Here is a 27,669-nt window from a genome sequence, read left to right as displayed (position 1 = left end):
ACAGCTATGTTAGCATAATATAAACAAGCTAACTTTTTTTCCACTCGATAAAACTTAACGTGAGTGTTCTCGGTGGTCAGGAACAAATGTAATCACATGGCAGGATGCTGTAAAAGGACCAAACTTCAGCCAGGAGAACAACTGAGATAATCCATCCACAATACGAGGTTAGTCATTCATATACTGCTGCATGGGCTGGGCTGTAGTTACATCCTAAGGTTTTAAAAACTGAGCTTAAATAAATGATTAGCGGTAATAAAAGCCGAGGGAGGTCAACAGTGATCACTGACTGTTTTAGGAGCTTTTTGAGATCAAATAGAAGAAAATACATAACATTAAACATGTTAACAACACAAAAGCCATATTAAACGCTACTACTTTAGACCCGGAAGTAGGATTCGTCACGTCATCACTTAACGACCGGATAAACACCAAAGCTCTCACAATGTGTTCTCACACAGTGCCTGCTTATTGCTTCTCTTTATCTTAGCTCCGTAATATTAGCCACTATTAAAATATAAACCAAAGATCAAGGTCAGAAGTCTGGAGGGGTGGTAGTAGCACAGGTTTATAAACCTCACTGCTTTTTTTGTCATGTCCTTTTTAGATTTGTTTTCACCAGCTTGTCACTTTTTGAATGTGGACGCTAAAAGCTGTCTGGTCGGTTTAGAAAGTCATTGTGGTTTGGGTTAAAGCACACTCTTTCACACCAGTAACCTTCATGTTGAAAAATTATGTGTTGGAAGTGGGCCCATCTTACTATCATAACACAGAGATAAGCCTGTGGTTTTGAAAAAAAGTACATTATTTTATCCACTGAGAGTGAAAACTTTGTTTCTCTCCACAGAAAAGCCCTCTTTAGACTCATGTCCATAAAAATTCTCCTTTTTTAAAATGTCAGTGTGCTGCCTGCACATCTTTACAGTTTGTTTCATCTGCTCCATCTTATCTAAACTTATCTCTATTGGAGCTTTGCTCATGAATCTGTTTATATACCAGTAAAATTACTAACAAACATCCCATGTAAGGAAATGCTGTTTATTATTCAACATAAAACTAGCTCACTGAATAAGATTTTGCATGGAAAAAATACATTTTAAAAGCATCCATTTATTTTCTTATTTACTGAGAAATACAAAACGTTTCTTCATTAATCTTGTTTTGAGAATTTGTATGTAGTTTAATCTTTGGTTTTGATGATGGTTCTTTAAAGATTTGTCTCATTGCATTTCTCTTTTGTTTGCTTTCACAGATGAAACTAACATTTTTACTTTGAGGAATTTACTTTGAACATTCAGTATGTAGGATATGTCTAAATGATCACCGTCCTATTCAGTAGCTTTTGGAGCTTCCGTCATTGTTTTAAGGGGAAATGAAACTGGGAAACAAACCACAGCTTCCTGCATTTGAGTCCAGTGTTTTAACTAGCCATCCAACCACCTGATGCTCTTCTCCTATGTGTCCTTTGCTCTTTGCTGTCCGAATACTTTTTTTTGTGTTGCGTGTTGTTACTAGATCAAAATGTACTCGCATGTAACGTGGAAAAAATGTCACAGAAAAATATTAGAATTTTTTTTAATACTACCAGTGGCACCACTGCCAAAGCTTAATTTTTATGTATTTACCAATAATAGCTTTCAAACTTCTGAAGTGCTTTTTATTGTTATTCACTCTTAGAAACGTAACAAAATAATATAAATTAAAAACTAAAATGGTAACATTTATGAAACACAAAATTTGTGCTGCTGCTAAAACTTTGGAGTTTGAATAAATTCATATTCGGAATATAAATACCTTGTGTACTCCTAGTTCAGAAGGAAATATCTGAAAAGTCTGTCTGTTCACAGCATGCAATATGAAAGTATATTAATAGAAAGCTTAGTGGGAGAGAAAAGTGTGGTAGGAAAAGGTGCACAAGCAACAGGGATAACTGCAGCCTTGAGAGGATTGTCATGAAAAGTTATATTTTATTAAGTCCTAAATGAATTCAGATATTTAAAAGAAGACTTTCGAGCACTTTGTGCTTCCATTTGCTGAGAAGATTTATGGAGCAGCTGATTTTCTTTTCCACAGGACTTAGGATCTGTCCACGCCACCAAAACTACTACCAAATTCTTTACTGACGATGTTATTGCTGTGCTTGATTGGCCAAGCTGTGGTTTATTGCCAAGAAGATAATAAAAAAATACCCAACCCAACAAAGTACAGACAAACTGAATGTTGCAATCAAAGCAACCTGGGCTTCAGTAACACCTGAGCAGCGCCACAATCTGATAACCTCTATGCCACACCAGAGTATTATTTTGAATTTACCAATCGGTCCATCCATCCAATTTCTTGCACTTATCCAATTCAGGGTCACAGGGGGAATGGAACCCAGCTACCATAGGGGCAGGGCACACCCTGTCTGTCAAAGGGCTAAAACAGTGACACAGACCACATTCACACTCACAGTCACATCTATGGGCAAATTAGAATCCCCAATTAACGCGACCCCACCAACTGAATGACTGGGCTGTGTTAGGAAGCTGGAGAGTACCCGGAGAGAACCCACACAGACATGCTAACTCCACACAGAAAGTCACAGCCAGATGGTGAATTCAAACCCATGAATGAACCATCGATCATCCAGGACCCTCACAGAACATTTTTGTTCTATGTACATATACTATTTGTGGCAAGAAAGAGCAAGTTATGTTGCATACCATTACAATTTTGATTGGTGGAATATTTAATCAGTGTTAGAAACGAGTATACAAATCCAGGTAACTCAGAGGTGGAAAGGTTAAAATGCATTCAGTCCAAACTTCTTGTTTTTTCTTTCAGTTTGATGTCGGGACTGGCAGCTCTCGATGCAAAATGTTCCAGTCGCCTCGGTCTGATCACAGTATCGTATTACCTGTGGACCACCTTTGTGGCTGTGATCGTGGGGATCATCATGGTCTCCATCATCCACCCAGGAGGTGCAGCCCAAAAAGAGGACTCTGAGGACAGCAGCAAACCCATCATGAGTTCTGCAGATGCACTCCTGGACCTGATCCGGTGAGATTAGAACATTTGTCCAAGTTTTCTGAAGAATTATCTCCAGGCCATGAATTACACACAAATGCGACTTTGACTCATTTGATGGCAGTAGAAACAAAGCACATACTGCTACAGTATGTGCTTTGTATGTGCTGAATTTAGCGTGTGCTGTGTGAGATGGCCAACAAAGGTGCGTTGGCTATCTCATGGATTGGAGATTATATATTGGAATTTCAGGAGCAGGACCAGGCCACCAAACACGCTCATTATGGATGTCATCTGTATATAGGTTCCCCCAGTTCTGCAAGCTGTTCATTCTCGTTTACGTGTCCCACCCTCCCTCCTTGTTCTCAATTCTTTAACTTCTTCACTCCTATGGGGATCTGCCAGGCCTGGGAGCCGTCGTCAGTCCCCTTCCAGGCCTTTCCCAAGCCGCAGCTCAGTTCATGTCCAAGCATTCACCTTTACCTACTAAAACGGTGACGTTGGCCCAGCTAGTGAATTTCTGTTCAGTTTAACCAGTGATTTAAGAATGAGGTTTGTTCTGTGGTCTTTACTTCATTCATGTAAACAAAGAGTCAAACTGAGTCAACACAGGCAGAGAAATCTCAACTTTTAGCATGGATACCAAACTCAAAAATACTGGCAAGATAGTGGAGGATAGGTACTCCAGGTCTTTTCTTTGAATCTTTCTCACAAACATGTAAACACCTGCCAAAATAATCAAAAGTTCCATTGCTGTAGTTCAAACTTCACCGTCTGTCTCGACAGCAGTGTTTTGACATGATGACACACACCCTGAAAACAGGTATATAGATTTTTTTTTTAATAAAATAGCGTGGCAAGTTTCAAAAGTACGTTATTTCTTGGCGATTACTTTGAGCTAATAATTTAACCCACAATGGGTCGGTTAATGCTCCTCTCAGCTAGCGAAATTGCTTCTTTAATCATCAGAACAGATTTTATAACATAATTGGGAAATGGCTTTTACCGAGATCACCTTTTAACATGATAAACTTGCATTAGGTAACATAATGTGCCGGGGAACGGTGGCTGCTGAAAATGGGGCTCTGTACACCTACATAGATAATCCATTAAGAATCACAAAGTATTTATTTTACTTGTCATTTTTTTACATCATAAATAAAGAAATAGGAAATGTGCTTTTCTTTCAAAACTTGCAGATTTTAAAGTGACCCTAAACTAAGGGTAAGTAGGTGATGGTGTGTTTGTAGAGCAGACACAATCCTGACCGCACCCTAGTTTTTCAGGCTGTTCGGATTTGTAACAAATCCCGAGAGAGGATTAAACATATTGGTTGTCTTAAACTATTCAGTTCCCGTATTCTGGGATGACTTCATTGTTGACTAAAAACCATTTAATCTTCTTTAATAGAAGATGGTACTCAGTTTCTCATAAGCAGTATCTGTAAACAGGACTATTAACTGTCACCTGGCGTGTCTCTGTATCTGTTTGGTTTTCTAATCCAAGCATCTGATTTCAGGCTGTTTATTTGGATGGTGAGTCTGAAGCCAGTAATCAGAGCAGTGACCTTAAAAACTCTGTCAGTAAAAACTAACTAATGGAAGTGTGGCATGTGTTTGAGTTTTTGGAGTTGAAGTCTGCAGTTCCACAGTTTGACATTCAAATACAATACTATAGTCCTTAGTGCTTTTGTGTAAACTATATTGAAATCTATTTTAGACATTAAAAATACTGTATCGTATTCTGTTTTATTCGAGATATTTCCTTTATGTCAAGTTGTCTGCAGCCAGTAAAATTAATAGAATTAAACAGACAGATAATAATAGAAAAAAATGTCCATATTGCCATGTTATTTTGACATTTTTGACAAAACAAAACTCACATGTACGTAGTCTAACCAATCCAATATTACATTTAGAATAGAATAGAATAGAATAGCCTTTATTGTCACTGTACAGAGTACAACGAAATTGGAGTGCCACTCCCTTGGTGCAAGTTTCAATAATAAATATAAATGTAAAATATAAAAAGTACAAAAAAACAATCGTAAGTACTCAAACAATAGTATGTACAATATATACAGAATAGCAGCATAATATAATGACAGTGACGGTATGGAATAGGTTCAATTGTTTTTGTGCTTATTTACTACGGTGATAGCTCTGGGAAAGAAGCTATCTCTGAATCTGTTTGTCCTGGTTTTATGTGACCTGTACCGTCGGCCTGACGGTAATAGTTCAAACAGTTGGTTGCTGGGGTGAGAGTGGTCCTTGATGATATTGCCAGCTCTGCTGAGGTACCGAGAGTTTGCAGTGACCTCCAGGCTGGGCAGAGAGCAGCCAGTGATCTTCTGGGCTGTGTTGATGACCCTCTGCAGTTCTTTCCTGTCTGCAGCTGAGCACCCTGCATACCATGTTGTTATGCCGTACGTTAGGATGCTCTCTATGGTGGCTCTGTAAAATGTCACCAGCAGCCTCTCCTCCAGGTTGTTCCTCCTGAGCACTCTCAGAAAGTGGAGACGCTGCTGGGCCTTTTTAACCACCGCTGTAGTATTTGCAGTCCAGGAGAGGTCATCAGATATCTGCATGCCCAGAAACCTCATGGAGTGTACCCTCTCCACACAGCTCCCGTGAATGTAAAGTGGGGCCGGGTCTGCTCTGCCCTTCCTGAAGTCCAAGATAAGTTCTTTAGTTTTCGTGGTGTTCAGTTGGAGGTTGTTAACTGAACACCACTCAGTCAGTCTGTTGACCTCATCTCTGTAGTCCGACTCATCCCCCCTTGAGATGAGTCCAACCACTGTGGTGTCATCCGCGAACTTTATGATGGTGTTTGAGAGATGGGTAGGGGAGCAGTCGGATGTGTAGAGCGTAAACAGGAGGGGACTCAAAACACATCCTTGTGGAGACCCGGTGCTGAGTGTGATGGTGCTGGACCGGTGGGGGCCGAGTCTGACAGACTGTGGTCTATTTGTCAGGAAGTCCTTGATCCAGAGGCAGATGGGGGTGGAGAGTCCCAGGTGAGACAGTTTCTGGACCAGGATCTCCGGGATGATATGATTGAATGCTGAGCTGAAGTCCAGAAAGAGCATTCTCACATAGCTTCCTCGGTGCTCCAGGTGACTCAGCGCAGTGTGGAGCGCTATGGTGATAGCGTCCTCGGTGGAACGATTTGTCCTGTAGGCAAATTGGTGGGGGTCCAGAGTGGGAGGCAGACCAGCCCTGATGTGCTGACAGACCAGTCTCTCAAAGCACTTCATCACTACAGGCGTAAGTGTAAGTGTCCTGACAGGACAAGACTCAGCAGTCCACCTGCATCTTAAGGACAAAGGTCACTCTTTCGAGGATGTCAATGTTCACATTTTGGACAGAGAGGACAGATGGTTTGAAATAGGAGTGAAAGAAGCCATCTATGTCCACTGTGAGCGACCATCTTTGAACAGAGGCGGTGGTTTACGACGCCAACTGTCTGCCATCTATAATCCAGTTTTGAGTTCCCTCCCCAGACGCCTTAACGCCCACTCACATCCTGGGCCATCTGACCTCAGGAATTCGCATGATAAGGTGGGGCCAGGTTTCACAAAGAGCTCACCTGAAACTCTGGCTGATTGGGACCCACACCCAGTTTCACACCTTGGCTCAGGCGATTAGAGGATCATCAGGGGGTCCTTTTGTCTCTCTGTGGGGAGACACTCCCACTAGGTTTAAATCTGGGACTCTCCACCATTTGACCTTAGAACTGAAGAAGCTTCTCGGATGAGAGGTGAAACGTCTTCAAGCAACTTAAAGAAGTCCAGACGCTTTTCTTTGCAAGCTCCTTTGACATTAATGATGAATCAAATTATTTACTGTAGTTGAATCCAACATAATTTATTTAAGTTGATCCAACCCATGCAAATTACGTTAGTCCCACGAAAATACTTAATGCTGACAGAAAGCCATTTATTAATGTGAGAATCCTTCCCGTGATTATTTTAAGATCATTTTTTGGAGTGTTCAACAAAGTCTAGAGTTTGGATAACTAAAAAATTAATGGATTTATAAAAACTTTTAGAGTTGTCACTCCATCCATCCTCTTATCTTTATTAGGTTCGTGGGGGGGCTGGAGGCTATCCCAGATGTTATAGGGCAAAAGGCAGGGTACACCCTGGACAAGTTGCCAAGTCTATCCCAGGGCTAACACAGAGAGACAATCAACCATTTGCACTCACATTCACACTTATCTGTAATTTAAAATCACCAATTAATCTGACCCCACTAACTACCTGTCTTTGGACTGTTGGAGTAAACCAGAGTACCCAGAGTGTCAAGAACTAAGGTTCACATGCAAAGATGGGGCCGAATACGAAATTCGCGGGAACTATGTATAGATTTATTTCTTTAACATAAACGATCAGGAACCACCAAGGAAACAAGAATATAACTCAAGCCGAGGAAATCGGGAACTGAAATGCCCTGGGAAGCTGTGATTGAGACCGTGGGAAGAATCAGAGTTGGGGGAGGGTGTCCGTGGGAAAAATCCTAGGAGCGAGAGTTCTCTCGCACACAGAACAGGCAGGACGACAGGCAGCGAATGTCTTCAACTGCCGGATGGCGACCGGGGCACAAGTGTGTAATATTAACACGGGTCAAAGAATACTTGAATAAACTCAGAGCTTAGGAGAGCCAAGTTACCACCAAGAGTGACTAACAGACTGGCATGGAGGAGCTGTCCGTGCTGGGTGAAATAGTCCTCCTGCAATTGCCTGGGATGGAATACAGGTGCAATGCCGGTGCCTGACCCGAGGGCATGGTCACCCAAACACTCCCCGGATACTGTTCTCACGGACCATGACACAGAGAGAACCCACGCAAGCACGGGGAGAACACACAAACACACAGAAACAGTGCTATGCATGATTTTTAACTGTGGGGGGAAACCAGAATACCCAGAGAGAAACCACTGCAAACTAGTCAGAACGTGGATTTGAACCCAGGACCTTCTTACTGTGAAGCAACAGCACTAACCACCATGCCAACAATCTAGGAAATACAGGAAAGCTATGATTTCCTGTATTTGATGCAGACTTTTTTTGTTTTTGTCCTTGACAGGTTAATCCACAATAAATAGCAATAGCATGCACGTGGTGTGTGTGTAGTTGTCTGCCTCTTATAACTCCAGTGATTTTCCTGCAGTTTGAAATCTTGTGCGATCTTGTGAATTTCATGAGTTCAGCAACTAACCACTCTCACTAGATTGTATCATGTCATCTCAACAAGAACAAATTAAGTTGTTGAATTTCATACAGATCCTTCATGATTTAATTACATTCATAGAAACATGAAATTATTGTGTTCAAATTACAAGTTGGACTTTTTAATGTAACAACCACCCAATTTACTTTTTTCGGTATACCAAAAAAAGTAGAGGTGGCTGCTCGACTTGACTGAGATGGATGCCTTCCTGAAACCACGATCCAAAGAGCGTGAGACTGAAACCCGTGCAGTGTCGCGGGATTTAACATTGCTATATTATTGACTTACTTCACTTGAACATGATATGAAGAATTTAATGCATATCATGTAGTTTCTACACTATACTTTAAAGCATGAGGCATTTGTGTTAAATACACGCAAGATGCTTACGTAAATCTAAGAGCTGGCCAATCCCTTTTTTTCAGTGTAACCATCACCCCACCAAGCTGTCAATCAGCACTAAAAGAAAAGTAGGAAAGCTATGATTACAAGGCTTGATACAGAATTTTCTTTATTTTTTTGTCCTTGACAGGTGTGTGTATGCTTTTCAGCCTCTTATAACCCCAGTGGTTTGAAATCTCATATGACCTTGTGAATTTTCACGAGTCAAGGCAAATACCTACTCTTCCTAGATTGTCATGTCATCTCAACAAGAATAAATAAAGTCACTGAATTTTATGCAGATCCTGCATGAATTAATTACATTTACCATAGAAACATGAAATTATTTTGTTCAAATTAAAGTTAGACTCCTGTAGATGTAACAACCACTCAATTTCATTTTTTTTGAGTGTATCATTATGTCCTATTCTGAATTTCTAGAAAATACATGGCAGACCATTGGAGTGCATCTCGTTTGAGGTTTCTAACATTAGCAGCCTTCTTTTGAAATTTAAACTCTCCCCTTGATTTTAAAGTGAAGCCTGCGCTATTCATAGTGTATCAGTAATTCAAATGCAATTTCATTTTGTCAAATGTGCAAGTAATTAAAATTCTAAGTAAGGGCTGAGGTAAAGTGATGTTTTTTGGGATTATTATTATTATTATCAGACCTGATCAGACCTGAACATTAAGCGTGGTGTCTGTCTGGCAAAAGCATTGTTTTTCAAGTTACTTTTTGGAAAGCCAACCCCATGCTTGCATGAGAAGAAAGTTTAGCTTGAGCAACCAAAGGCAATTGGAAAGGGTTAAGGTGAGGTTTTGGTCAAGGTTTAAAAAAAACTGATGAAAATGAAACAGGATTATTACTCTAAACAACTTGAAAATGATGTGAGTTCAAGCTTCCCAAGTCGGTGCTTCCAACTTCTGAATTGCACAACTTCACCAACCGCAGGCAAACAATTCAATTTAGTTTGTTTAGATGAGAGCATAAATATCACTGCTTTGTATCAGACAACAGCCAAGGGTTTTTTTTACCCTGAAGTCATAATATGATATTCTTGTTTTTATTACGCACACTGTGTTCCAGCGTAAAAACCCAAGTTCAATTTGTTAATCTAATATTGATTTCAAAAATAGGAATGTAAATGTTTTAGAAAAAATGCTTGTTAGTACATAGTTTAATAAAGTGATAATCTTTAGTTGAGAGAACTTGGGTTTTTCACTTGCCAAGGAAACCGAGCCCACTGCATGTGTAGAAAGGAGACAGAGGAGTGGCTCAGTAATAATAATGAAAGTTGCAGATTTGCCTTTCCTGTTTTGCTCTTCTTTGTTTTATTTTTGTTTTTGTTTTGTATGATGTTTTTTTTTTTACTCATCTGTTGGCCTAAAAACAACCTTGCAGTTCATTCAAAATTATTCATGTTTTGAAAACAAGTGGGGAGTGACGAAAAGATCTCACTATTGTCATGGTCCTGGGCCATGTTGGCCCAGTGTTCTTAGTTTTCTTGTATGTTTGTATTTTGTTCCTTGCTTAGGCCATGTTTTCTGAGTTGCCCTGTTGTGTTGTTCCCTAAGTGTTTTCCCTTCATGGCTTTTACCCCCTGTGTGCCCCTCTGTGTATCTGTGAGCCCTCGTCTCTCCTTATGTTTTATTCCATGTTTCCCCTGCCCATTATGTCTAAGTTCTCCCCGTGCTCTCTCTTCCCCCTGTGTGCCCTCTATGTATTTATGAGCCCTCGTCTCCCTCTGTGGTTGTTTCATGTTTTCCCAGCCCGTTATGTCTGTGTTTTCCCCGTGCTCTCTCTCCTCCTGTCTGAACCTCTGTGCACTTCCTGTTTACTTTGTGACTCTCACGCCCGTACATGTCATGTTCAGTTCACCCCGCCCTGTCTCGTTATGATTATCAGTGTCACCTGTGTTCCCCGTGTGTTCCCACTTTCCTCGTTAACCCTCTGTGTATTTCTGTCTGCGTCTCCCTCTGTTCAGCGTGACGTCGTCCCTCATGTTGTGTGGAGCTTCCTGTGCCTTCCTGCGAATGTTAGTTTACTTTTTCCCAGTTAGTTCTGTATTTCCTGTATTCTGCCGTGCCAGCATTAAAGCTGTGTTCTTTAAGTTTATCCCCGTGTCTGTGAGTCTGCATCCTGGGTCCTTCTCCTGCCTGCCGCACAGCGATTCATGACAACTATTGCCAAAGCTTCAAATGGAAACATTTTGTCTGAACATGAAACACTGCCGGGTTTGACTAAACAGAGTATGAGTATGAATTTCTCTATATTAAGCATACGTGTAGGTTGAAAAACTACAATAATATACTGCAGTATCACTTTGTGTGAACCTTTTAACAAGAGAACATGCGATTCCTTAATTTTCTTTTTAAAGAGTTTTGAAGCCGATTTTGTAAGTTTTCTTTTTAGTTTGTGAATAGTTATGTTTGTGAATAACACATGCACGATGTGTTTTTTTGTTTTGGTCACAGAACACTGGATCGTCTCTACAGGGTGGGCCATTTATATGGATACACCGTAATAAAATGGGAATGGTTGGTGATATTAAAGTCCTGTTTGTGGCACATTAGTATATGTGAGGGGGCAAAATCTTCAAGATGGGTGGTGACCATGGTGGCCATTTAGAAGTCGGCCATCTTGGATACAACTTTTGTTTTTTCAATAGGAAGAGGGCCATGTGACACATCAAACTTATTGGTAATGTCACAAGAAAAACAATGGTGTGCTTGGTTTCAACGTAACTTTAGTCTTTCATGAGTTATTTACAAGTTTCTGACCACTTATAAAATGTGTTCCATGTACTGCCCATTGTGTTAGATTGTCAATGCAACCCTCTTCTCCCACTCTTCATACACTGATAGCAACACCGCAGGAGAAATGCCAGCACAGGCATCCAGTATCCGTAGTTTCAGGTGCTGCACATCTCGTATCTTCACACCATAGACAATTGCCTTCAGATGACCCCAAAGATAAAAGTCTAAGGGGGTCAGATCGGGAGACCTTGGGGGCCATTCAACTGGCCCACGGCGACCAATCCACTTTCCAGAAAACTGTTCATCTAGGAATGCTCGGACCTGGCACCCATAATGTGGTGGTGCACCATCTTGCTGGAAGAACTCAGGGAACGTGCCAGCTTCAGTGCATAAAGAGGGAAACACATCAATTTCAAATATCCAGTGGCCTTGATGTTTCCATTGATGAAGAATGGACCCACTATCGTTGTACCCCATATACCACACCAAACCATCACTTTTGTTGTTCCAACAGTCTTGGAGGGATCCATCCAATGTGGGTTAGTGTCAGACCAATAGCGGTGGTTTTGTTTGTTAACTTCACCATTCACATAAAAGTTTGCCTCATCACTGAACAAAATCTTCTGCGTGAACTGAGGGTCCTGTTCCAATTTTTGTTTTGCCCATTCTGCAAATTCTGTGTGCCGATCTGGGTCATCCTCGATGAGATGCTGCAGTAGCTGGAGTTTGTAAGGGTGCCATTTGTGAGTAGCTAATATCCGCCGAAGGGATGTTCGACTAATGCCGCTCTCCAGTGACATGTGGCGAGCGCTACGCTGTGGGCTCTTGCTGAATGAAGCTAGGACAGCGACTGATGTTTCTTCATTAGTGACAGTTTTCTTGCGTCCACATTTTGGCAAATCCAACACTGAACCAGTTTCACGAAACTTAGCAAGCAGTTTGCTAACTGTAGCATGGGAGATGGGTGGTCTTGTAGGGTGTCTTGCATTGAAATCTGCTGCAATGATCCGGTTACTGCGTTCACAGATATCAACACAATTTTGACCTGCTCCTAACGTGTTAACCTCTTCGACATGTCAATGGCTGTGAACAAAGAGAAACTTGTAAATAACTCATGAAAGAATAAAGTTACATTGAAACCAAGCCCACCATTGTTTTTCTTGTGACATTACCAATAAGTTTGATGTGTCACATGGCCCTCTTCCTATTGAAAAAACAAAAGTTGTATCCAAGATGGCCGACTTCTAAATGGCCAACATGGTCACCACCCATCTTCAGGAGTTTGCCTCCTCACATATACTAATGTGCCACAAACAGGACTTTAATATCACCAACCATTCCCATGTTAGTACGGTGTATCCATATAAATGGCCCACCCTGTATATCCGCTCTATATTTGATGAAGTGTGGGATTCCCTCAGGGTGTCCTTCAGAGGGTGCTTCAGGGGTACATTATTGTGGGCTGTGCTGTCCTTGTACAGCTACAGTGAGACCTTGGCTCTAAGCTCAGCCAAGGGGTAGAGGGTGTCAATTCGGTTGTCGCAGGTTCTAACAGATGATGTGGTTCTATTTGCTTTTTTTAGTGGTGACCTCCAGTATTCACTTTGCAGCAGAACGTGAAGCAGCGGGAATGACAATAAACCAATTAATCAAGTCTGAGGCTATGGTTCTCGTTTGGGGTGCCAACTCTGGGGATGAGATACTGCCCCAAGTGATGGAGCTCAAGCATCTCAGGATCTTGTTCACAAGTGTGGGTAGGGTAGTCTGCAATGACAAAGATGCTGAGCTGATTTTTCAAAAAGAAAAGAGCCCTGAGTGTGAAAGTGAAGCTGATGATTTATCATTCAATCTGGTAGAGCACAAATAAATAAGATCACAGATACAATCAGCAGAAATGGGTTTCTTCCAAAGGGTGTTTGGGGTTTCCCTTAACAACAGGTCCTCCACATCAAAAAGAGTTGACTGAGCTGCTTTTGACGATGGCTTGTTGACCTGGAGATGGAGGCGAAGTGTTTTGGATATGTCCTCCTGGGAAAAATCCATGGGGCAAACTCTGGACACGTTGGAGAGAACAGTTCTCTTGACTTGTTTGGGAAAGCCTTTGCACCTTCTTGTAAGGAAGAGGTCATTGGTGAGAGGGATAATCAGCAGAAAATGGACGGATGAAATAATTATGTCTCCTGAGACTCCCTATCTTGGAAAAATTTCATGGTTTTATTTTCTCCATTACAGGCATCTGGCCTTCATTATTGCACAGTTTCAAAACGATGATAATTTTGTCCTTGGAATCAAGGACTAAATCACCCTAAAACATCTTCTCAGTATCTGACTCCTTAAGAAAAGAGGAATGGATTAATATAGAAGAGAGTTCCTTTATGCAGATATTTCCAAAATAAGGTCACAGGAGGTCTACTGAGTTTGGTGTCTGTATGTATGCACTGCATTGGTCAGCTCAATTTTTTATTAGCTGGCATTGTGTTCAACCTTTTAGAACGATTCATTAAATGTATGCGCTTGCCTTGCAGCAACATGTTTCCAGCAAATCTGGTCCAGGCCACATTTCAGCAGGTATGACCTCTGATGACACAAACTGCAGTTTCAGATACAAAGGTTTACATTTTGTAGGACTTCTTTTATAAGAACAACTCTTTCTGTTCCTTGGCAACAGTATCGAACAAGCAGCGATTACATAATGAAGCCCAGACCGACAGTGCGTCAGGCCCAGTCAGAGTCCACCACACGGCGGGCACTCGTCTACGGTATTCAGGATGACAACGGAACCGACATCCAGAACTTTGCTCTTGACCTGACTCCGCCCCCTGATGTTCTCATACAGACACGAGAAGGAACAAGTGATGGAATGAACGTCCTTGGAATTGTTATTTTTTCAGCCACCATGGGTAAAAAAAAATGCATTGTTCTTATCTGACATTTCTTGAATACATCTTGCCTGAAATAAAGAAATTTAAATGATTTTATCCATCATTGTTTCAGAGGTTTTTCTTTGTTTTCACAGGTATTATGTTAGGAAGGATGGGGCCAAATGGCAGTGCCTTGGTAAACTTCTGCCAGAGCCTGAATGAAGCTGTCCTTAGGATTGTCGCCATTGTTATATGGTAATTGTAAAGTATTATTTTTTCTACTTGAAAAAGCTATGAATGAAAGAATTTTCTAAGAAACATAACCAGCATCAGCCGTTTAGACAAGAACTCTACGTATTATCATCAGAATCAGGTTGAGACATGGTTAACCTTTCTTTCACTTTCTTTATTGGATGATTCAAAGTGAGAATGAGTCTGAGTGCAAATAGCAAATTATTATTACCTAATTACAAAGGAATATCCAAGTAAATCATTTTCAGAGAAACTGTTCTATTAAAAAGAATCGTGACAAACCTGAACTGCCTTATAGTCAGGATGTTATTGTTTGGAGGATCTTATTCTGTGATTAGAAAGTGTTTATAGAGCCACAGCATCTTATACAGTTCCAATCAAAAGTTTAAGACCACTTGAAAAAAATGGCAAAAAATCACATTTTGCATGGTTAGAGCTTTAACGTGCAAGTAGAAGAAATGGGAGTGTGACAAGACTTTTTTTTAAGTATGCAATTTATTGAAAACAACACTTAAGTTGAAACAGGCTGATTTACAGCTGATCAAAAGTTTAGGATCCCCCCCCCCCAAAAAAAAAACAAACAAAAAAAACAAACAAAACAAACCCAAAAAAAAAAAAGATATCAAAGTTCCAAACATGAACTCCGTAACGAGTAGTTCCACCGTTATTGTTGATCAAACAACAGAATTAGAATGACAACAACGGATTTTGAACTAAATTAACAGAATTAGAATGACAAGAACGGAATTTGAATGAAAAGAACTGGATTAGAAGGAAAACAATGGCTTTTGAACGAAAACAACAGAATTAGAATGACAAGAACAGAATTTGAATGAAAACACCGGAATTTGAAAGAAAACAACAACATTTGAATGAAAAGAACTGGAATAGAATGAGAACAACGGAATTTGAATGAGAACAACAGAATTTGAATGAAAACAACAGAATTAGAATGAAAACAACAGAATTTGAATAAAAAGAACTGAACTAGAATGGAAACAACAAAATTTGAATGAAAAAACAGGATTAGAATGAAGAGAATGGAATTTGAATGAAAATAACAGAATTAGAATGACAAAAACAGAATTTCAATGAAAACACCCAAAGTTGAAAGAAATCAACAAAATTTGAATGAAAACAGCAAAACTAGAGTGAAAATAACATAATTAGAATGAAAACAACAGAATTAGAATGAAAACAATGGAATTTGAATGAAAAGAACTGAATTAGAATGAAAACAACAAAATTTGAATGAAAAAACTGGTTTAGAATGAAGAGAACAGAATTTCAATGAGAACAGCAGAATTAGAATAACAAGAACGGAAGTTGAATGAAAGCACTGGAATTTGAAAGAAAACAACAAAATTTGAATGAAAACAACAACATTTGAATGAAAAGAACTGATTTTGAACAAAAACAACAGAATTAGAATGACAAGGATAGAATTTGAATGAAAACATGGGGATTAGAATGAAGAATTTGAATGAAAAGAACTGAGTTTGAATGAAAAGAACTGAGTTTGAATGAAAAGAACTGAGTTTGAATGAAAAGAACTGAGTTTGAATGAAAAGAAAAGTTTTAGGATGAAAACAACGGAATTAGAATGAAAAGAAAAGAATTAGAATGACAACAACAGATTTTGAACTAAATTAACAGAATTAGAATAACAAGAACGGAATTTGAATGAAAACAGAAATTTGAATGAAAACAACAGAATTAGAATGAAAAGAACTGAACTAGAATTGAAACAACAACATTTGAATGAAAAAACAGGATTAGAATGAAGAGAATGGAATTTGAATGAAAACACCAGAAGTTGAAAGAAATCAACCAAATTTGAATGAAAACAACAGAACTAGAGTGAAAATAACATAATTTCAATGAAAAAACTCGCACGTAGAAAACATCTCAGGTGGGATCTGCTTGTCATGCAAGTAACGTTGGAAACCATCAGAACCATTAAGGTTACATTTTTTTCTCATCAGAGAATAAAACTTTCTTCCACCTTTCAATGTCCCATGATTGGAGCTCTCTTGCAAAATCCAAACGGTCAGTTCTGTGGCATTCAAGGAGACGAAGCATTTAAAGCCGTTTTTAAAGCCCTTCGGTCTCAGATGCCCTCTGATGGCTATGGGGCTGCAGTCAGAACCAATAATGGCCTTAATTTGGGTCAAGGATCGTCCAGTGTCTTGATGGACAGCCAATTGGATCCTCCGGCTCAGTGCTGGATAAATTTTGGCGGGTCTTCCAGAATCATTTAAAAAATTCGAAATGACTGTCTGTGTGTGAGAAACTCTGCTTATGCTCAACTCTGTTAGTTCAACATCAGAATGTCATGACAGTGTGACTACCTGACAGAAAATGACAATGAATCCAAATTTTTGCATAGATTTGGGCTTGTAAAGGCATGTGGTACTAAACTTTTGATCAGCTGTTAAACAGCTGTTAAACTGTTTCAGTTTAAGCATTCTTTTCAATGAATTGAATACTCAAAAAATGTTTTGTCTCACTCCCATTCCTTCTTGTTGCATGTTAAAGCTCTATGCTATATTTGGAACCTTGTTAAGATCGAACCATGCAAAATATAATTTTTTGCCATTTTTCAAGTGGTCTTATACTTTTGATCGGGACTGTATATGCACATTAATAAATATTAAAAATGTGTCAATCTAATATCTACACATTAAGTAGGATTAATTCCACCATTATAATCTGGTCATTTATCCTAGTATATTATGTTATGTGTATGCAAATATATTGTAATTTAATAGTTTTTTCAGAGAAAGAAAAAATAAAGGATTTAGTCTTAGACAATCCTGTCACTCTTACTTTTAAAGCTCAATTGCTAAAACTAACTAGCTCCTTCTTGTCTAGATTTCTTGTCTGGTTGTCATTCAGCTGACTGATGGTTGGACAGACTGCACGCATATGTTCACATGCCCCTAATCTAATTATTTTTTTTAAAAGGACATTGGTGTTTCTTAGTGTAAAACTCTGTGTATGGCTTCTTTTCTCCCACCATCTCATAAAATCTAAGACTTATAACTGTCATTTTGACACTTGATTGTCTTCATCTCCTCAGGTATTTTCCATTTGGTATTGTTTTCCTGGTGGCTGGAAAGATCCTGGAAATGAGTGATCCCTCAGCCATGGGGAAGAAGCTCGGTTTCTATGCCATCACTGTGGTGTTTGGTTTGGTGCTGCACGGCTTGTTTATCCTGCCTGCTATGTACTTCTTCATCACCAAAAAGAGTCCCATTGTTTACATACGGGGAATCCTGCAAGCCCTGCTCATTGCACTGGCAACCTCCTCCAGGTAAAGAAACTTATTATAGAGAGAATGAATGCGTTACAAAAGGAAAACATCAGTAACTCATTTTATCATCTCATATGTGAGTCAAAATAAAACATCCCCGAGTCTTAACAACACTTATTCTTTTCTTCCTTTTTACTGGAACCTTTACTGTGAAAAATCTCAAAGGGCTGTTGGCTGATCAGAAAACATCTGGTGTGTGGGAAGAGAGGGAAAAGTAAAAGAGCATTCCACGTGTCTTTAAACAGACTCCACTGATGCTTGTGTATCATGTGTGCATGCTGACAGATCATATTCTATAACAAAAACAGGCTTTAGTTTTAATTTAGATGACCATGTCAGTGTTTTTGCATGTATTTGGCAGACATTGTGTTTGCTGTGGTAGATCTGTGACTGCCTTCATTTGTATCTCGTGTGTAAACGAATGAAAACAAGTTGTAGGTAGGGAAGCTCTAAAGTGAAAAACACAACAGTATACTTTAGAAAATGCACCTCAACAATATGTGATTTGACATAAACTGGTTAAACCTCTCCAAAAGCACTGCTATGGTCTATTAATGTTTTCTATTCTATTTTCTATTCAGTTTTAAACAAATCATTCCTTGTTGCATACGCAGACTGACAAAGACGGAGTTCTTCTGAGGTCTTTGGGGTCAGATTGGCTTCATCACGCATGCATGTGTTTGCTAGACTCAGATTAGTAAAAAGCATCTGCTGCATGCTGTCATGCAAAGCATTATTATTCTTAGTCAGCATGAATGAACAGATTGTGTTTGTTTGCATGCATACCTGAGAGAAATTAGGAGGCTTCATATTTATTTTTTTTATTAGCTGTCCTCTCTGTCTTTTTCTTCGTTTTCCTCAGCTCAGCCACTTTGCCTATAACCTTCAAGTGCCTCTTAGAGAACAACCACATTGACCGTCGCATCATCCGTTTCGTGCTACCCGTGGGTGCAACCATCAATATGGACGGCACCGCTCTCTATGAGGCTGTTGCAGCAATATTCATCGCACAAGTTAATAATTATGAGCTGGACTTCGGTCAGATCATCACCATCAGGTCAGTAAACCTTTTTTAAATGTAATTTTAATTGACTTTATTTATTTTGACAAAGCCATGTAAGTATCATTGAATATTTTTAGTCATTCATATGCTTTACATTAATCACGCTGGAAGTCCTGTTCTGATCAGAGGGCTGCACTAACTCAGAGCAAGCATCACCTTCTGTGTCAAACTTAACCACCTTTCATGTCAAGGATCATCTCTGGTGGTTAGACCTCGGTGTCAGGCTTAATGACCGAACAGCAGGTTTCAATTGAAGGGCTTGCAGTGTCCAAAACAGAAGGTATTTATCTTGCAGTGCACCACGAATTTGTTCAGGAGGTGGTGAGGAGATTTAGTGTACCATCCTGCGTTTTCTGAGGAAAAACATTCGCTACAAACCACCTGAACTGTGATACGTAAAATCGTGTTTTACGTATCACACAACACACTGAAGATGCAGGAGTGGGTTTTTTTGCCACATCAACACAATGCTCATCACCACAACACCCTGTTCATCAGATTTGTCTCTCAGGGACTTATTTTCCTTTCACAAAATAAAATTCAAGTTGAAGAGTTTCAATTTTAGACAGTTGTCAGCAGCTGAAATCTGTTTATAATGCTGCTTTATGTTTTTGTGTTGAAGCTGAAAAAATGTTTGAAAGCCCATCCCAGTGATTCACTGTTGCAGCAGAGAGCTGCTCAAGCACAGCAATGGATGCACGTAAAAGAATGGCTCATCATGCTGATCATCACAGAGACTCAAGCTCGAGAAAGAATACGCTGATGAATGTATTATTGTGCCTGCTGGTGTGAATGACAGCCAGACCTCAGGCTTCGCCGAAGTGAGAGGCTGCAACTTCTGAAGGGACTTTTTAAATAGATTGTTCCAGCGTAATTCATCAACCACATCAAACTATGGGCTAAAAACTAAGCTCAGTAGCCACACATGTAGTTTTAATTGTCTGTCATATCAGACTACTATGTGTAAAATGATGCTCACAGTGAACATTGCTGTTGGATAGTTGGTTTTGGAGCTTTATAAGGGAAATGTAGACTTCTACCAACAAATCTATTGAAGCATACTGATGCCTTCAAGATTAAAACAAAAAAAGAAGAAGTAGATAAAATAAGTTTCCCTTTAACCACTACTTATAAACACTATTTCTGTGTGGGAAACAACATCTACTGGTGCTGAACATGCAGAGGAGCTTGCTGGAAGACAGATGTGGAAAAATAAATCACAGAAAACAAACAAGGGCTTATAACAGACGGAAATAAATAAAAATAACAAATAAATGGCTTGCTGGCATTCCTTGAGATAATAAATATAATAAATGAGATGAAGTAAACCAACACTCTAATACATTTTCTCAGTCAAGTGTCTCATTTCCCTGTGGACTCTGCTGGTGATAAGAAACAAGTACTACAGAGAACTACAGGCTCCCATGGTCTGGTTGACAAAATGCTGATGGAGGATACTGTCTTTCTGAGATTCTTTAGAAAAAGCAAAGAAAAGTAGAACTTTTCTCAAATTCAGTATTAGTGTAAGAGGCTGGCCCTGCAGATGCTTTCTTCCTGTTTAAGGAATCTTTGAGCTTCTCTCATTCCTCTAATTTCTACACTTCTAAAACGTATGGAGGACAGAGGAGAGAAGAGGCTTCTGTAGGAACTATAACCAAGGATGCACAGATGTATCTTTTGCTGAAGTGTCTTTACCTTCAACTCTTTCACATTGTGTAATGTTGTGAAAATAATTAAAAGTGGCTGTAAAGAAAAAAATAAAAAATGGCATGTGCACTGTTACCCCTGTGTACACCTATATATGGGCTATAATAAAATTATTTATGACGCAGGTGTATAATACATCATGTTTAATTGGTTTTCATTGCTTTAAAATGAGGCTCCAAATGCCTGTTTCCTTGACTCCTCGCTCCTTGTGTTGTCTCATTGCCTCCTCTGCTCAGATCTGTGGTAGAAGGAACTAACATGTGAAAACTGAAAACTTTGTAAATCTCTGCATGAGAACCAGTTTTTCCATAAAATTAGAAAAATTGACAAGCGGAGGACAAAGGAAGGCTGTCATTAGCCAGAGTACGCTTTTATAGATGTAGTATAAACATGACAGCTTATCACTTATCACTGAAGAGCCACTTGGCCTCAATAAACCAGTATATTCCCGTGATATCATGGTTGAGTTTCTGACCCTAACTCCCATTTCATCATTTCACCCCAGACTGTGGTGTAGTGAGTTGTGGGATCATCTCTTCGTCAAACTCTGGAGCTGCACCAGATATCCGATGTGCCAACATTTTACACCAGATAAGAGGCTTCCCAATTAGACAGTTGCCTTAGAGACATTATTAACATTATTGTGTACTTTTGGGGCCAGGCTCACCTTGAGATATAATCCACAAAACAAATTAGGCAAGAAGAGTCTTTAATTTACTTTAAAGTATTTGCATTCAGCACAAAAATGAACTAAACACAACAAATCCTGATGAACAAAAATAGATGGAAAAATGAATTAGAACCACCACATATGGGGGGGAAAACAATCAGTAAAAGTATGTGAGAATATCAGGACTATATTTGAAGTTAAAATTCCACAACAGTTGATGTCATGGACCAATACCTCTGTCACAGAAACATCTTCTTTCAGCTGCTCCCTTCAGGGGTCTCCACAGTGGATGATCTGACTCCGTCTCACCCTTTGTCTAGCTTCCTCTTCTCTAACACTAACCCTCTGGGTTACTCAGGGAGTCTGGTTGGCATAAATGCAAATTGAAAGCATTCTTTGTCACTTTAGGGGTTTATTTGGACAAAGAAGCAGTTTTTAAAGTAGAGCTGTTCTGCTTTGCCATATTTTCTGTCACACGTGTACTGTTTCAGCAGAAGAAGTCGTCCACTTTATATTTGTCATCAGCTTTTTTACTTTAATTAACTTCACCTCCCATCTCTCCAACAGCATCACTGCTACTGCAGCCAGCATAGGTGCAGCAGGAATACCACAAGCTGGGCTGGTCACCATGGTGATAGTGCTAACATCTGTTGGTCTGCCAACTGACGACATCACTCTCATCATTGCAGTGGACTGGGCATTGTAAGTTGCATATCACTTCTAAAATGTATTAAAGATCCAAACCGACAACAGCTCTACTGACTCGATTTCTATCGGTCCAAATAAAAAGTGTCTTAAATGTCTTCTTCTTTTACAGAGACAGATTTCGCACCATGGTCAATGTAATGGGGGATGCTTTGGCCACAGGCATCATGGCACACATCTGCAGAAAAGACTTCATGAAAGAGGGAGATGGGGTGAGTTTTAATGACAATATGTTTCAAAGGACTTGGGTAATTGGGGTGATTGAGCCCATAGTTTGCTTCTTGGGGCTGAAAACGTTATTAGTTCTGTTTCACGCATTTTTAGAGATTTGGCTAAGTAGTAGGCATTTAGAAGAAACTGAAGATTTAAGTGTGTATTTACTATAATTTTAGGTTTAGCCCCTCCCTACTTTCATCAAATCATTTGCAATCCTTTAGACAGCAATTACAACCCCAGTTCCAAAACGTTGACATGGTGTATAAAATGCAAATAAGACAGAATGAAATGATTCACAAGATTCCCATAAACCTTTAAGCTGAGAAAAGTGAGCAGCACTAAAAAGAAACAGCTGGAGGAACATTTTGCATCTAATTGGGTTAACTGGCAACTGATCAGTGCCATTGGGTATAAAGAGAGAATCTTAGAGAGTTTCTCAGAAGTAAAGAAGGGCAGAGGCTCCCTAATCTGCAAAATAATGCATGTAGAAATGTGAGAATATCTCATCATCTGCAGCACATAATAAAAATCTAATTTTCAAAGTCAGAATATTCAGAATCTGGGGACAGGTCTGAAAATGAGTAGTGGATGACTATGATTTTCAGGACCTGGGGCAGCACTTCATTAAAAACAGACATGATTAATACTACATAGGCTTAGGAACACTTCCAGAAATCACTCTCTAAACACAATTCAACATGCCATTCACAAATGTAGGTTAAAGCTGTATCATGCAAAGATGAAGGCGCATGTGAACATGATCAGAATAGCCAATTCTGATGGTGCCTTTCCAGATGTGAAAGCATCTGGAAAAGCAAACTGATACAATAATTCAAAAATACTTCTATTGAAGGTAATTGGGGTTTAAATGGCTTCCAAATCTTTTGTGCACGTTTTACACAACATACAAAGATTTTGGAGACTGAGCTAAAAAAAAAAAATTGCACACAATTGATGAACATTTAAATAATGGGAAAAATAATCTAATAATTTCATTATTTATTTTTGCCATTGGAAAAATGTATTTGTTAAAAACTAAAATGTATTACAACCACAAGAAGTGGCACTTCAATAGCCTTGGATCATTTTTCCTTTTCAACCTTTGGTTTCCTTAACAAAGAGAACCTTCTGAGCACTCCAGATTTTTTCAAGTAGTCCCATATATTATCCAATCTACAGGTACCTTTGATCTGTGAGACCAAAACAGCAATGAGCACCCCTCCTGTGATGAACTGCCACACCAACAATGGCAACTGCCGACCCCCTCCTTTAGGGGTCAAACACCAGTTCATCCCTCCTGAAGTGGCTCAACTCATACAACTGGAGGAGGGCGTTCGGCCGCTTTCAGACAGGAAGAAACCTCCAATTCCTCCGAGACATCTGAAGAAGAGCAAAGAACACTGCACTATAGATATGAATGGCCTTGAGACCAATGTATAGCCTCCTCTTGCAGTTTGAATGGTTCTCTGTAAGTTATGCTGAAAGGAGCGCAGCAGCAAAGGACACCCGTGCAGGCAGAAGGACAATACAGATGAGCTCATCTAGCTCCACAAAAACCTTTTAAAGCAAAGCAGTTGCAAAAGACTCCACAATAGCGCATTTACAGTGGAATTTATGGCAACACAAGGACAATGATACGATTTCTATTATAAAATTTGTCCTTGGTCCTGTACCTGCTATTACTTGCATTGATTCAATAATTTTTATTTGATATATACATTTTTTATGACTTTTTGTTTTTGTTTTGTTTTTTGACAATGTATTTTTTTGTACTGCTGTACTGCAAGCAGCCAGCTGTTTGCATTATAAAAGATGAGACAGGATGTCTGCTTGGAGCTAAATGATCAGGAGGCAAAGTGAAATGCACACATTTTTTAAGTTTGCCTTAACAAAGCTGGTGGTGCTAGGCTGATGGTTATTATGGGACAAGAGGAAGTTGAGTGAACTGAATTTGTACCCACCCCTGTAGTGATGTTATAACTTTGATATGTGTTTAAAACAGAGATTAGAACTGTTTTATGTGTTTGAACAGCCTCAGGATCATTTGATTTAATTAAGCTTTCTGGCATATTAGCAGCCTGAAAACATCCACTAGTAATTTAATTAAATGTTTGTCAGTTGACTTGATATCAAACAGAAATTGGCACATTTCAATAAAACATTAAGTTACTAACCAGCTCTTCCATTTCTGCTGTGTTAGTTGGTTTTTTTTTTTTCTCATTTATGTAGTGAGCCAATAAAGCACTGGGGGAGCTTCCTCCTGTCAATACCCAACCTAAATTATTTCACCCAATCCCAACTCCAGTAGAAGAAGGGGATGGAAAACTACATGCCTTGTTCCATCTGGAAACGCATCTAAAAGTTGAGCTATTTAAAGGAGTTCAATAGTCAGATTTGGGTAACTTATGCTACAATTAAATTAATCCGACTATAACACACATGTAAAAAAAATGTTTTTGTAAAGTGACCTATATAAGTGTATCACTCACACTGGTTAGCAGCGTTGGGAAGGTTACTTTTAAAATGTATTCCACTACAGATTACAGAATACATGCCCCAAAATGTATTCTGTAACGTATTCCGTTACGTTACTTAATGACAGTAACGTATTCTTAATACTTTGGATTACTTAATATATTATCATGCTTTTTACAACTACGTGAATGTACTATTGCTGTGTGATTTATTACTATTACTGAAGGTCCGCGACTCCGAACTGTAGTAAAGGGACCTCTGACTAATACGGCGGGTTCATGTCGGGCTCTCTCTCACCCAGGAGGCACACAGTCGCAGAGAGAGAGCGCGCTGCCGCCTGGAACAACAGAACATAGCTGTCAAACAAACCCAAACAACCCGTGACAATATGAAACAGGAAAGTACCGCAGTGTAATCCATTTATTTCAACAAAGTAACCGTATTCTAAATACCACCTTTTTAAATGGTAACTGTAATGGAATACAGTTACTCATATTTTGTATTTTAAATACGTAATGGCGGTACATGTATTCCGTTACTCCCCAACACTGCTGGTTAGTGACACACCCCACCACCACAGCTGTCTATTCCACGACTACTGGAGGTTACTGGCTGTTACTGGGTGACAGCCAGTAGGGAGCAAACACTTGCTAATTCACCACAGGGAGATGAAACTTGAATAAGTGAAAGAAATCAGTCAGAGACATCTTTGAATGGAAATTAAGATCGTAATATGTTGCACGGGCCTGGATATTCACGCCATTTTCCTTCACTAAAATATCTATATAACAACTGCAAAGACAGTCTAAGTTGCAACTAACTAGCAACAAACACCCTGACCGACTGTTCATGTCATTTTATTCTAGTTAATAATAAGCTACTTTCATAAACCTCTTAGAACAGCACCATCTCCTTCTTCTTTTTTTTATTTATTGACATATCGTCTTACATTGAAACTGCTGGAAAATTGTGAACTATAGTTTCTTTCCACTGGCTTTGTCAGCAAACATATCACATATGTGCATGCGTAATACTTGACACAGGCACCATGATTTTACCAAATGCTTTGTGGACTGCTTGGTACCGTTTGAGATGGTGATATAACTGAAGATTTGACAAACTCACTCAAAGGGTATCTCAAACCTAACACAACCTAACGCCCATTTTACTCTATATGGGAACGCAAATTTAAAATAAAGAATACTTGCATTCATTTGGAACGTTTTTACTTGGGTCATAAATCAATGTCTATACAGTCATACTTCTTTCAGCAACTCAGAGGCATGGCCGCCTGCAGGCTATTGGAAAGAATCTAGATTTAATGCACATTTGCAGAAAAAGCATAGAGCACATGCTATTTATAAATTACCATTGCAGTTTTGCCACTCCAGAAAGAGAATTTCCATCATGATCCAAAATTATAATTATTAAGAACATTTTCTTACTGTACATTTCAATTTTGTCATATAAAGGCAGAAATGTACTCTTCCAAATAGTATGTTTTCATCTGTTTTGTCATTCCATTAATAATTTTTCTCAGCTCTTTACACAGTAAATACCAGAGAATTCAGAGCATACAGACTGAGATGTGTTTTTCTCTGGCTAGTGTCCTGCCTTTTTTTATAATACTGAACAGATCTGCTATAGCTCCACACAGAGCAGTGACACTGCCATGTGTGGGAGAAGCTGCAGAAACAGCGAACAGATTTCAGCCTTTTCAAATAATTTATTCTTGTGTTTTTGACTGTCTATGTATGACAATATTGCATTCATATCAATAAAGTGAGATTTTATGCTGAAATATGTATCCTGTTAGAAAACATGAATGAACTAAAGGGTCAGTAAAATCAGCACTGGTTGAAGCTCCGGTTTTGTTGATAGAATTAAAATATTTCATTCGCAAGCAAATGTTATTAATCATAGTGGAAAATAATTTGTATATTTACCTTCACTGCAGGTAAATCACTGCTTTTCAAGATTATTGCTATTATTAAACCAACTCGCTGGTAAAACATTACGATTTATCCAAACTGTTTAGTAATAGCAGAAAAAATCGTTATAATTTTTATCTTAAATTATCTGATCTGAAATTTCCCACTTGTGGGACTAATAAAAGTATCTTATCTTATCTTATCTTATCTTATCTTATCTTATCTTATCTTATCTTACCACTCATTATGATTTTAGTTAACTTATTTTTTGTTAAACAGCATGAAGGTAAGATGTCTATTTACAAGTGACGTATATTGATAATTGATGGCAGCAAATATGTTCTGAGTGGACAGAATCAATTACCAGTCTCCTGTTCACTTTATGTTTCTGACATTATACTAAAATTTGGCTGTAATTCATCTAAAGGACGCTCTTAAGATAGTCCTTAATATGAAGGAGTGAATAAACCTTAACACGTAAAACAAGAAAATATTTTTTGCAGATAAAATATCAGTTTTATGTCTTTTTTTTTCTTACAGGAAAGACTTACTAGTCTACTAGTAGAGTCATTGCTAATGGGTACAAATTTGTCTTTTAAGGACTTATTGGACTCTGACAGAACTTCTGTCTTTCACCTCCTTTTTAGCACCCCATTTCTAAAAGATACACTAGAAAAACCAGAGTATAATTAAATCATAAAAAACAGTAAAGATTTATGTCTGGTGTTTTTGGACTAATAATAACAATAACAACAATAATAAAAATCTCCCATTTTTTAAGCCTGCCTACAGTTCTGCACATCTGCAAGTTGCTTTGCAACCCTCGTCCACTCCACCTACTCTTTTCAAGTTGTGTATGATCGATGTCACCAGAGATGGGCAGTAACGCGTTACTTGTAACGTGTCACTGTAATCTGATTACTTTTTTCAAGTAACGAGTAAAGTAAGGGATTACTATTGCAAAAACGGTAATTAGATTACTGTTACTTTGTCATAGGAACACTGCGTTACTAAAACCGTGATTTTTTTTGCAAGAATGTCTCATGACAGTGACGTAAGCGAGTGCGTCGTTCATGACAACAGCTGTGTGCAGAT

The 27,669-nt window shown here is 38.9% G+C and overlaps 1 protein-coding gene across 1 annotated transcript in view; it reads left to right on the top strand.

The window, feature by feature from the left end:
• The window catches only part of slc1a7b (solute carrier family 1 member 7b), a 48,836-nt gene extending 22,392 nt beyond the window's left edge, over positions 1 to 26,444 (top strand). Inside the window, exons 3-11 of the mRNA XM_085266547.1 lie at positions 2,827 to 3,042; positions 13,904 to 13,946; positions 14,047 to 14,278; positions 14,395 to 14,494; positions 17,574 to 17,807; positions 18,670 to 18,864; positions 21,815 to 21,949; positions 22,065 to 22,164; positions 23,348 to 26,444. Of these exons, the coding sequence (XP_085122673.1) occupies positions 2,827 to 3,042; positions 13,904 to 13,946; positions 14,047 to 14,278; positions 14,395 to 14,494; positions 17,574 to 17,807; positions 18,670 to 18,864; positions 21,815 to 21,949; positions 22,065 to 22,164; positions 23,348 to 23,608 (1,516 nt within the window). The 3' untranslated portion in view covers positions 23,609 to 26,444. The remainder of the gene's footprint in view (positions 1 to 2,826; positions 3,043 to 13,903; positions 13,947 to 14,046; positions 14,279 to 14,394; positions 14,495 to 17,573; positions 17,808 to 18,669; positions 18,865 to 21,814; positions 21,950 to 22,064; positions 22,165 to 23,347) is intronic.
• Positions 26,445 to 27,669: the final 1,225 nt, after the last annotated feature.

Source organism: Mchenga conophoros, linkage group LG23 (assembly GCF_057382185.1).
Source record: "Mchenga conophoros isolate Kocher_MC1m ecotype Shallow Benthic linkage group LG23, M_conophoros_male_GT1.1, whole genome shotgun sequence".
Classification (NCBI taxonomy): Eukaryota; Metazoa; Chordata; class Actinopteri; order Cichliformes; family Cichlidae; genus Mchenga; species Mchenga conophoros.
The sequence above is the reverse complement of the archived record's forward strand: the minus strand, read 5'-3'. Positions and strand labels throughout refer to the sequence as shown.